Source organism: Ranitomeya variabilis, chromosome 5, assembly GCF_051348905.1.
Source record: "Ranitomeya variabilis isolate aRanVar5 chromosome 5, aRanVar5.hap1, whole genome shotgun sequence".
Lineage (NCBI taxonomy): Eukaryota > Metazoa > Chordata > Amphibia > Anura > Dendrobatidae > Ranitomeya > Ranitomeya variabilis.
Genome location: NC_135236.1, coordinates 675,259,514 through 675,271,890, shown reverse-complemented (window position 1 = coordinate 675,271,890; position 12,377 = coordinate 675,259,514). Strand labels below are relative to the sequence as shown.

At 48.4% G+C, this 12,377-nt stretch overlaps 2 protein-coding genes across 2 annotated transcripts; both read right to left on the bottom strand.

Annotated features, from left to right (window-relative positions):
* Nucleotides 1–9,611: 9,611 nt before the first annotated feature.
* Nucleotides 9,612–10,065, bottom strand: LOC143774047 (histone H4). Its single transcript, XM_077261340.1, has one exon. The coding sequence runs from the start codon at nucleotides 10,063–10,065 to the stop codon at nucleotides 9,754–9,756; it is 312 nt and encodes a 103-aa protein (XP_077117455.1). The 3' UTR covers nucleotides 9,612–9,753.
* A 631-nt stretch (nucleotides 10,066–10,696) lies between these two features.
* LOC143775167 (histone H2B 1.1-like) lies at nucleotides 10,697–12,016 on the bottom strand. The gene is made up of 2 exons (XM_077263009.1): nucleotides 11,747–12,016; nucleotides 10,697–10,810 (listed from the first exon to the last, which is right to left on the bottom strand). Exons 1-2 carry the CDS (start codon nucleotides 12,014–12,016, stop codon nucleotides 10,697–10,699), a joined length of 384 nt encoding a protein of 127 aa, XP_077119124.1.
* Between the last annotated feature and the right edge of the window lie 361 nt (nucleotides 12,017–12,377).

The window sequence follows — 12,377 nt, the reverse complement described above, 5'->3', positions numbered from 1 at the left end:
CTGGCCTCCAGGGGGAGCTAAGGGTGCTATGTATTAGGCCACTCCTCACAATCTGGTAAAACTGGGGGTTAGATAGGAAGTTAGACAGAAGCTGACTGGGTTGGAACCAGGCAACATCCTGTGGCAGAGGGTGTTGCAGGAGAAGATTCAGGGGGGTCCCTGTCAGGGGTGGGATCCTGACAGAGGCCTAGCAAACAGAAAGAACGTTACGGGACCGCGCCTGCACTTCATTGCTGCGGTACCCCAAGAAAGGACAAGAAGCGAGGTTTATTGTGAAGAGTGAGAAACGAGATCGACGCAACAAGGAGAAACACCAGTAGGAGTTGTGCTGTAAGACGAGGAAACATCCTACTGAGGTGCGTAGCCGGTGGCCGGAAACGCTGAGGAAGTATTCAGCTCCAGGCCTTACTTCAAACCTACGGCAGGACAGTCAGTTATAGGCGGGCTGTCTCACTCAAATCACCTAAGCAGACATAGGGGGCAACAGTTGGAGAGGGGCGACTATAGGGTCCCGGAAGACCTCCAGGCCTACCTGTTATGACCCCAGTGGACAGGGTCTCAGAGGAACGTGTAAGTCTGCGAGATACAAAAATCCAGCTCATAGGGCTGTGGTAACTGGGTTGACCAAATAGCTAATCCTAACGCCAACACTAGAAGTAGCCGGGGATCATGCCTACGGTGATCGCTAGATGACTCGCGCCAGCCGGAGAATCTAACTACCCCTAGGAGAAGAAAACAAAGACCTCTCTTGCCTCCAGAGAAAGGGACCCCAAAGCAAGATACAAGCCCCCCACAAATAATAACGGTGAGGTAAGAGGAAATGACAAACACAGAAATGAACCAGGTTCAGCAAAGAGAGGCCAACTTACTAATAGCAGAATATAGCAAGATAACTTATCTGGTCAACAAAAACCCTATAAAAATCCACGCTGGAGATTCAAGAACCCCCGAACCGTCTAACGGTCCGGGGGGAGAACACCAGCCCCCTAGAGCTTCCAGCAAAGGTCAGGATACAGATTGGAACAAGCTGGACAAAAATACCAAACAAAACAAAAGCAAAAAGCAAGGAAGAGACTTAGCTTAAAATACAGGAACCAGGATCATAGGACAAGAGCACAACAGATTAGCTCTGATTTCAACGATGCCAGGCATTGAACTGAAGGTCCAGGGAGCTTATATAGCAACGCCCCTGAACTAACGGCCCAGGTGAGGATATAGGAAAAGACAGAAGCTCCAGAGTCAAATCACTAATGACCACTAGAGGGAGCAAAAAGCAAAATCACAACAGTACCCCCCCCTTAGTGAGGGGTCACCGAACCCTCACCACGACGACCAGGGCGATCAGGACGAGCGGCGTGAAAGGCACGAACTAAATCGGCCGCATGAACATCAGAGGCGACCACCCAGGAATTATCTTCCTGACCATAGCCCTTCCACTTGACCAGGTACTGAAGCCTCCGCCTGGAGAGACGAGAATCCAAGATCTTCTCCACCACGTACTCCAACTCGCCCTCAACCAACATCGGAGCAGGAGGCTCAGCAGAAGGAACCACAGGCACAACGTACCGCCGCAACAAGGACCTATGAAACACGTTGTGGATAGCAAACGACACAGGAAGATCCAGGCGAAAGGATACAGGATTAAGGATTTCCAATATCTTGTAAGGACCAATAAAACGAGGTTTAAATTTGGGAGAGGAAACCTTCATAGGAACAAAGCGGGAAGAAAGCCACACCAAATCCCCAACACGTAGTCGGGGACCCACACCGCGGCGGCGGTTGGCAAAGCGCTGAGCCCTCTCCTGTGACAACTTCAAGTTGTTCACCACAAGATTCCAGATCCGCTGCAACCTATCCACCACAGAATCCACCCCAGGGCAGTCAGAAGGTTCCACATGACCCGAAGAAAAACGAGGGTGGAAACCAGAGTTGCAGAAAAACGGCGAAACCAAGGTGGCGGAACTAGCCCGATTATTAAGGGCAAACTCAGCCAACGGCAAGAAGGTCACCCAATCGTCCTGATCAGCAGAGACAAAACACCTCAAATAAGCCTCCAAAGTCTGATTAGTTCGCTCCGTCTGTCCATTAGTCTGAGGATGGAAAGCAGACGAAAACGACAAGTCAATGCCCATCCTACTACAAAAGGATCGCCAGAATCTGGAAACGAACTGGGATCCTCTGTCTGACACAATATTCTCAGGGATGCCGTGCAAACGAGCCACGTTCTGGAAAAACACAGGAACCAGATCGGAAGAGGAAGGCAGCTTAGGCAAAGGAACCAAATGGACCATCTTGGAGAAGCGATCACATATCACCCAGATAACAGACATGCCTTGAGACACCGGAAGATCAGAAATGAAATCCATGGAGATATGTGTCCAAGGTCTCTTAGGGACAGGCAAGGGCAAGAGCAACCCGCTGGCACGAGAACAGCAAGGCTTAGCTCGAGCACAAGTCCCACAGGACTGTACAAATGACCGCACATCCCTAGACAAGGAAGGCCACCAAAAGGATCTGGCCACCAGATCTCTGGTGCCAAAAATTCCTGGGTGACCTGCCAACACCGAGGAATGAACCTCGGAAATGACTCTGCTGGTCCACTTATCAGGCACAAACAGTCTGTCAGGTGGACAAGAATCAGGCCTATCAGCCTGAAAACTCTGCAACACACGTCGCAGATCAGGAGAAATAGCTGACAAGATAATACCATCCTTAAGAATACCAACAGGTTCAGCGACTCCAGGAGCATCAGCCTTCACATTTTTTGAACCTGGTAAATACGAGACAACAAAGTCAAAACGGGAGAAAAACAATGACCAGCGGGCCTGTCTAGGATTCAGGCGTTTAGCAGACTCGAGATACATCAGATTTTTGTGATCAGTCAAGACCACCACACGATGCTTAGCACCCTCGAGCCAATGACGCCACTCCTCAAATGCCCATTTCATGGCCAACAACTCCCGATTGCCCACATCATAATTTCGCTCCGCAGGCGAAAACTTCCTAGAGAAAAAGGCGCAAGGTCTAATAACAGAGCAACCAGGGCCTCTCTGCGACAAAACGGCCCCTGCTCCAATCTCTGAAGCATCCACCTCAACCTGAAAGGGAAGCGAGACATCAGGCTGGCACAAAACAGGCGCCGAAGTAAACCGACGTTTCAACTCCTGGAAAGCCTCCACGGCAGCAGGAGCCCAATTAACCACATCGGAGCCCTTCTTGGTCATATCCGTCAAAGGTTTCACAATGCTAGAAAAGTTAGCGATAAAACGACGGTAGAAGTTAGCGAAACCCAAGAACTTCTGAAGACTCTTAACTGACGAGGGCTGAGTCCAATCAAGAATAGCTCGGACCTTGACGGGGTCCATCTCCACAGCAGAAGGGGAAAAAATGAACCCCAAAAAGGGAACCTTCTGTACACCAAAAAGACACTTTGAGCCATTGACAAACAAAGAATTTTCACGCAAAATTTTAAAGACCATCCTGACCTGCTCCACATGCGAGTCCCAATTATCAGAAAAAACCAGAATATCATCCAGATAAACGATCAAAAATTTATCCAGATAGTTCCGGAAAATGTCATGCATAAAGGACTGAAAAACTGAAGGGGCATTAGAGAGCCCAAAAGGCATCACCAAGTACTCAAAATGACCTTCGGGTGTATTGAATGCGGTTTTCCATTCATCCCCTTGCTTAATGCGCACAAGGTTGTACGCACCACGAAGGTCTATCTTGGTAAACCACTTGGCACCTTTAATCCGGGCAAACAAGTCAGACAACAGCGGCAAAGGATACTGAAATTTGACAGTGATCTTATTTAAAAGCCGATAGTCAATACAAGGCCTCAAAGATCCGTCCTTTTTAGCCACAAAAAAGAATCCCGCACCAAGAGGGGAAGAAGACGGACGGATGTGTCCTTTCTCCAGAGACTCCTTGATATATGAACGCATAGCGGTATGTTCAGGTATCGACAGATTAAAAAGTCTTCCCTTAGGAAATTTACTGCCTGGAATCAAATCTATTGCACAGTCACATTCCCTATGAGGAGGCAATGCACTGGACCTGGACTCGCTAAAGACATCCTGATAATCAGACAAATACTCCGGAACTTCCGAAGGCGTAGAAGAAGCAATAGACACAGGCAGGGAATCCTCATGAATACCACAACAGCCCCAACTAGACACTGACATAGCCTTCCAGTCAAGGACTGGATTATGGGTCTGTAACCATGGCAGCCCCAAAACAACCAAATCATGCATTTTATGTAGAACGAGAAAACGTATCACCTCGCGGTGTTCAGGAGTCATGCACATGGTAACCTGTGTCCAATACTGCGGTTTATTTTCTGCTAATGGCGTAGCATCAATACCCCTAAGAGGGATAGGATTTTCTAATGGTTCAAGAATAAAACCACAGCGCTTAGCAAATGAGAGATCCATAAGACTCAGGGCAGCACCTGAATCTACAAACGCCATGACAGGATAAGATGACAGTGAGCAAATCAAAGTTAGACAGAATAAACTTAGGATGCAAATTACCAACGGTGACAGGACTAACAACCTTAGATATACGTTTAGAGCATGCTGAGATAACATGTGTAGAATCACCACAGTAGTAGCACAAGCCATTCCGGCGTCTATGAATTTTCCTCTCATTTCTAGTCAGGATTCTATCACATTGCATCAAATCAGGTGTCCGTTCAGACAACACCATGAGGGAATTTGTGGTTTTTCTATCACATTGCATCACATCAGGTGTCTGTTCAGACAACAACATGAGGGAATTTGCGGTTTTGCGCTCCCGCAACCGCCGGTCAATTTGAATAGCCAGGGACATGGTATCATTCAGACCTGTGGGAATGGGAAAACCCACCATAACATTCTTAATGGCCTCAGAAAGGCCATTTCTAAAATTAGCGGCCAGTGCACACTCGTTCCAATGTGTCAGCACGGACCATTTCCAAAATTTTTGGCAATACACCTCAGCCTCGTCCTGGCCCTGAGACATAGCCAGCAAGGCTTTCTCTGCCTGAATCTCAAGATTGGGTTCCTCATAAAGTAAACCGAGCGCCAGAAAAAACGCATCAATATCAGCCAATGCCGGATCTCCTGGCGCCAACGAAAAAACCCAATCTTGAGGGTCACCCCGTAAGAATGAAATAACAATTTTTACTTGTTGAGCAGAGTCTCCAGACGAACAAGGTTTCAGGGACAAAAACAATTTACAATTATTCCTGAAATTCCTAAACTTAAATCGGTCTCCTGAAAACAGTTCAGGAATCAGTATCTTAGGTTCTGACATAGGACTTCTGATAACATAATCTTGTATACCCTGCACACGAGCGGCAAGCTGGTCCACACTAGTAATCAAGGTCTGGACATTCATGTCTGCAGCAAGCTTAAGCCACTCTGAGGTAAAGGGGAAAAGGAAAAAAAAAAAAAAATGAGAGAGGGAAAAAAAAAAACTCAAAATTTTCTTTCTTATAATCCCACTTCTGCAATGCATTAAACATTTAATACTGGCCTGGCATACTGTTATGACCCCAGTGGACAGGGTCTCAGAGGAACGTGTAAGTCTGCGAGATACAAAAATCCAGCTCATAGGGCTGTGGTAACTGGGTTGACCAAATAGCTAATCCTAACGCCAACACTAGAAGTAGCCGGGGATCATGCCTACGGTGATCGCTAGATGACTCGCGCCAGCCGGAGAATCTAACTACCCCTAGGAGAAGAAAACAAAGACCTCCCTTGCCTCCAGAGAAAGGGACCCCAAAGCAAGATACAAGCCCCCCACAAATAATAACGGTGAGGTAAGAGGAAATGACAAACACAGAAATGAACCAGGTTCAGCAAAGAGAGGCCAACTTACTAATAGCAGAATATAGCAAGATAACTTATCTGGTCAACAAAAACCCTATAAAAATCCACGCTGGAGATTCAAGAACCCCCGAACCGTCTAACGGTCCGGGGGGAGAACACCAGCCCCCTAGAGCTTCCAGCAAAGGTCAGGATACAGATTGGAACAAGCTGGACAAAAATACCAAACAAAACAAAAGCAAAAAGCAAGGAAGAGACTTAGCTTAAAATACAGGAACCAGGATCATAGGACAAGAGCACAACAGATTAGCTCTGATTTCAACGATGCCAGGCATTGAACTGAAGGTCCAGGGAGCTTATATAGCAACGCCCCTGAACTAACGGCCCAGGTGAGGATATAGGAAAAGACAGAAGCTCCAGAGTCAAATCACTAATGACCACTAGAGGGAGCAAAAAGCAAAATCACAACACCTACCCGTCATACGGGTGCGTCCTAGCCATATCATCTGGGGGACGAAGAAGAACATCAGAATTAGTTGTGAGGGAACTTCAGAAACAGACACAACAGTTGTGAGGACTATCCCGTGGTGCTAAGCAGGGAAGGACTACAACACACAAGCGCTAGAAGGTAGGCACAGATTTCCACCTGCAAAGGGAACTCTGGAGGTGCCATCGGACCGGCCGGTCTCAGACAGCCCTGTTAACCGTATTCCGCATTGAGGATCCAGAAGCCTTCAGTAAAGAGGTAAAGAGACTGCAACCTGGTATCCTCGTTATTCACCGCGACCTGCACAACACCACAACATCACAACACTCTCCATTTTCACTGAACGCCCCTCAGCAGGGTCACGGACTGGGTCTAGCCACCGTGACACTCCCAGAACCGAGACAGAGAGGCCCGGTACCGGGTGCCCCTCGGCCCTGCGGCAGTGGGGGCGCTCCAGATGTCTCCAGCCTCCCTGGTGTCTTAGGAATGCCACTGCTGTCACGATGTTGGACAGTATCCTTACGTGTCTGTCTCTGGCTTGTGACCGGGCCTGGTATAGCACCTTCCAGATTGCATACAGTTCCCTGAAATTTGATGACTTTGCAGACATCTCTGGACTCCACTCCCCCCCTTGGTAGTATGTCCTTCCTATGTATCCGCCCCATCCGAACTGACTGGCGTCTGTGGTAACGGTGATACAGGGATAGGACCCATGGAACTCCCACCTTCAGGTTTTCTGGTCTGGTCCACCAGGCTAGAGATTTCTTTCCTGAAGGATAAATAATTATCTTTTTCTCCAGAGAATCCTGTCTCCTGTTCCAAGATCTCTTTCTGTAACCCCTGAGAGTGAATGTTCTGAACGTACAGATTTAATATATGGCCGAGATTCTGCATTACACTCAGGGGTATGGGGAACATAACCACACCAGGTGCTGGGGGAGGGGCTGGTGATCGCCCTGTGCCCGGATGGCTGCAGTCTGCTCTGCGGGAGCTGGAAACATCGAACACTAAAGGGTTAACACCAAGAGTCTGCAGGGAAGTGACCCTGTGGGCAGAGCTATAGCCCTACTGAGTGCTGATTGGCTGAGCACTGAATATGAAATTCCCGCCCAACGGCTCATTGTTTCTTTCTTCTTTGTTCTCCAATCTCCTCAGTCTAAGGCCCCGTCTCACATAGCGAGATCGCTAGCGAGATCGCTGCTGAGTCACAAGTTTTGTGACGCAACAGCGACCTCCATAGCGATCTCGCTATGTGTGACACGTACCAGCGATCAGGCCCCTGCTGCGAGATCGCTGGTCGTGTCGGAATGGCCTGGACCTTTTTTTGGTCGTTGAGGTCCCGCTGACATCGCTGAATCGGTGTGTGTGACACCGATCCAGCGATGTCTTCACTGGTAACCAGGGTAAACATCGGGTTACTAAGCGCAGGGCCGCGCTTAGTAACCCGATATTTACCCTGGTTACCAGCGTAAATGTAAAAAAAAAAAAACAATACATACTCACCATCTGATGTCCATCAGGTCCCTTGCCGTCTGCTTCCTGCTCTCACTGACTGCCGGCCGTACAGTGAGAAGTGAGAGCACAGCAGTGACGTCACCGCTGCGCTCTGCTCTCACTGTACGGCCGGATCTCAGTCAGAGCAGGAAGCAGACGGCAAGGGACCTGGACACCGAAAGGCGAGTATGTACTGTTTGTTTTTTTTGGTAACCAGGGTAAACATCGGGTTACTAAGCGCGGCCCTGCGCTTAGTAACCCAATGTTTACCCTGGTTACCCGGGTGCTGCAGGGGGACTTCGGCATCGTTGAAGACAGTTTCAACGATGCCGAAGTCGTTCCCCTGATCGTTGGTCGCTGGAGAGAGCGGTCTGTGTGACAGCTCCCCAGCGACCACACAGCGACTTACCAACGATCACGGCCAGGTCGTATCGCTGGTCGTGATCGTTGGTAAATCGCTTAGTGAGACGGGGCCTTAACACTCGGTGTCATGGCGGCTGCTGCTGTCAGGCTGAGTGGATCTGATAGATTCCTCACTATGGGACAAGCTGTGTATACACAGCATATGGCGGTATATGCAGCGCTATATGGGGGTCACACACCCCTATATGGAGTACGGTAGGCTATTCACTTTTTTAGGTTCCCTCGTGCTGTAAATAATGGCAGTATTATACCCACTGTGCCAACCTGACATTATACCCATCTGTGGCATGAAGTCATTTACCCCTTTCAATGACGCCTTTCGGGACCCACTTTGCCCATTTTTCTGTCAGTTTTCCTATTTGTGTCGCTGCTCTCACATGTGTTACATCCGGGCTCTTTGGGAACTGGAGACATGAGACACTAATGGGTTAACACTAAGTGTCGGGATTGGCTGAGCACGGAATATGAAATTCCTGCACAATGGCCGGTAGTTTCTCCCGCTCTTTGTTCTCCGTGTAACACGTGGGGGCGAGTAGATCTGGTATATTCCGCACTGACTATATTATACTGTTTGGGCTTGTAAAACACATCATATGGGGGTTACCCTTATTAATTTTACCCACTTATTTTGCACCTTACAGACGTGCTCATTAGGGCTCACAATCTACATTCCCCATCATTAAGGTTTTGGAGTGAGGAACCCATGTAATCACAGGGAGGAAAACCAACTCCTTGCAGATGTTGTCCTTGGTGGGATTTGTATCCTCTGCTCGTGCTCTGCACCCACAACCCAAAGGCTCTTCAATGATCCACCCACCCCGTCTACATCATTATTCCTTCTTCATTTTCTTCTTAAAAACTGTTCATGTTTTCTTTTGGAATTGAGTGTGCAGCTCCCAGCGCCTCTGTATATATGGAAATAAAGGCTATTGTGAGGATTCAGCTTTTTTCTATTATTTTGCGCATAATGTAACTTTCTGCTTATTTAGACTCACACAGGATTATATAGACAGGTATGCAAATTAATTGTAAGTATTCAGGGTGATCCTGACAAGCACAATGGATATGGCCTGCGGTCATAGAGTACAGAATTTGTTCTTCAAGGTTGGGGGAAGCTTGGAGAAAAGTCAATGTACATGATTAATTCAGGGAACAAAGGTGGAAGACAAAATGGTTTCCTTCACAATCCCGTTCATCTAGTGCCGTATACACAAATTGTGCTATTGAAGCCTATAAGCTTTCCACACTGTACTGTATACCCTCCATATAGCGCTGTATATTCCCGATATTCTGTTCTTCCCCAAATATTGCAGTATACAACACATGAACACCAAATAGTACTATGGCTCCACCTCCACACAGCATCAGATTACTTAATCCCCAAGACCCTCAGTGTTAACCCATTAGTGCCTGCAATGCTTCCAGCAGCCCAGTACTATCAGCAGCCGCTTCCCTCCTCCCCAGCAGCTGAAGCTTCTCCTCAGAAGATGTGGGTGGCGCTTAAAAGAGCCTTTGTGTTTTAGCAGAACAGAGACCTTAACCTCCGAAGCCGTAGAGAGTGCGGCCCTGGCGCTTCAGCGCGTACACCACATCCATGGCGGTGACGGTCTTCCTCTTGGCATGCTCGGTGTAGGTGACGGCGTCACGGATCACATTTTCCAAGAAAACTTTCAGGACACCGCGAGTCTCCTCGTAAATGAGGCCAGAGATGCGCTTGACGCCTCCCCTGCGAGCGAGACGACGGATGGCAGGCTTGGTAATGCCCTGGATGTTATCGCGGAGAACCTTCCTGTGTCGCTTCGCACCGCCCTTCCCCAGACCTTTCCCTCCTTTGCCACGACCAGACATCTTCCAAGTAGTCAGCAGAAAACTATGACTAATGAGTGCACAGTCCTCCTTTATATAGTCCGTGAGTGGACCAGAAAGAGAACTGCAGCGATGACACGTTTCCAGGGCAGGGTTGTAAAATAAATAGCATAGTCAGCTCCGCCCCTTCCTCTGCTGATTGGCCGAGTGCAGAACTGTTAGTGAATTTGAATTTCCCTCTTAATTTGTTATTTTCCAGCTTCTACCATGATGACCCTAAAAATAGTCACAAACCCGATTCCTCTGCCCAGTGACCTCCTGCTCGGAGTGATTACAATGTGAGACACAAATCTGGAGATCCGTCTGTCATTATAGTGCTGAATTCTCACCATCCACATAGTAGTGTATAACCTCCATTTTTTTATTTTGCTCTAATTATTGTATTATTGTTAAAGTTGTTACTTATGACTTGTGTTTGAAACTGTTAAACTGAAAGCATGGCGGAATATGTTGGCGCTACGTAAATTATATACTACTGTATTCCTCCATGTAGTGCTATAAACCCTCAAAGTGCTTTATACCTTCCGTATTGTGCTCTGCCTAGCAGCAGCGCCTGTGTCAAGAAACAACTTACTGCTCCATTAATGATGTGAGATTCAGACCTACAAGTAGATCATTCTTTGGGAGCATATTGACCATGTGCCTTCAGCTGTTTGCAGAGCAAATGGTGTGTAATATCAGGAATATCAGCAAGAACGTTCAGAGCTCCAGTGAGATTTAAGAGAAACTGCTGGAAACATCATTAACACTGACAGCGCTAAAACAGCCCATCTCCACCTATTGTCAGCAGAACAATAACCAGAGAACTAGGACTCCAGTCACTGAATCCTGTTCTCCCAGAGTGTGAAGTGCAATAGGGTATCAATGGTGGCCTGCATCTGCCCCTTTATAGCCAGACCATTCCCAGCATTCCACGTCCGCTCTATGTAGCTCACTATCATCAGCATTCTCCCATCTTTATATCACCTCCCTCTAATCCCCCTCCTGGCTTGTGCTCTAAGGACAGAAACAGACCCTCATCTGAGCCTCCTCCAAACACATGAGATCCCGGACAGTGCAGCCACATGTTCCCCACTGAAAAAAGTAGTACAAAAGCAGCCACAGCTCTGATGTAGACGGGGTGGGTGGCTCTTAGAAGAGCCTTTGGGTTGTGGGTGCAGAGCACGGAGCAGATCACTTGGCGCTGGTGTACTTGGTGACGGCCTTGGTGCCCTCAGACACAGCTTGCTTGGCCAGCTCTCCGGGCAGCAGCAGGCGCACAGCGGTCTGGATCTCCCGGGAGGTGATGGTGGAGTAGTGATGTGTCGTTCGCGAACGAGCCGACACAAAGAGCCGGCTCCCTGCTGTGAACGATAGGAGCCGGCACACCAGTGAGAGCCACTAAAATCCCTGAATGGCTCTCACTGGGCGTAAAATCCCGGGCTTCGGGGGGGCGTAACTCCGCCCACCTGAGCAAAACCCCGCCCACTCTTCAAATTGTCTCTCTAAGAAGTGGGCGGAGTTTCTGCGGTAGGTGGGCGGAGTTTCGGACAACTGAAGATATATTCAATAGGGATCTAATACGATCCAAAAAGAGCCGGTTCATGAGCCGAAAGAGCCGGCTCTTTTTGGTGAGCGGAGCCATGAGAGCCGGATCACCAAAAAGAGCCGGACTGCCCATCACTATGGTGGAGCGCTTGTTGTAGTGAGCCAGGCGGGAGGCTTCCCCTGCTATGCGCTCAAAGATGTCATTGACAAAGGAGTTCATGATGCCCATGGCCTTGGAGGAGATGCCGGTGTCAGGGTGGACCTGCTTCAGCACCTTGTACACATAGATGGCATAGCTCTCCTTCCTGGTCTTCCTCCGCTTCTTACCATCCTTCTTCTGAGTCTTGGTCACAGCTTTCTTGGAGCCCTTCTTGGCTGCTGGTGCAGACTTGGCAGGATCAGGCATGATGATTGCAAAATGTTCTCTTCACTGGAAAAGAAATAATGATCCTGCTCCTCCCAGAGCAGTCGTATTTATAGACCGGCCATGCAAATGAGCAATGCTGTCAGATCACTGTTCTATTGGGTGAGAAAGTCATGTGAGTAGAGTAGATGCAGTAATATCTACCCACTGCAGCTCATTGGTGTTTCCACATGTCTTGTTTCCATTGGTGACTTGAGATCCAGCCAATAGCAGCAGAGGAAGAGGGGGAGCAGCAGCTTTTAAAAGACGCAGCCTGCAGCACTCACTGTTATGATCCTGGTGGTTAGGAACACAAAACTGACCTGATGAGTAAACCAAGAATTAAGGACAAGCTCTGGGAATG

Excerpts from the sequence above, each read along its gene's own strand:
- LOC143774047 (XM_077261340.1), bottom strand. The coding sequence starts at position 10,065 with ATGTCTGGTCGTGGCAAAGGAGGGAAAGGTCTGGGGAAGGGCGGTGCG.
- LOC143775167 (XM_077263009.1), bottom strand. The coding sequence starts at position 12,016 with ATGCCTGATCCTGCCAAGTCTGCACCAGCAGCCAAGAAGGGCTCCAAG. Across the intron at positions 10,811-11,746 it reads ACAACAAGCGCTCCACCATA|TTTCTCTTAAATCTCACTGG; the intron begins GTGATGGGCAGT and ends TGTTTCCAGCAG.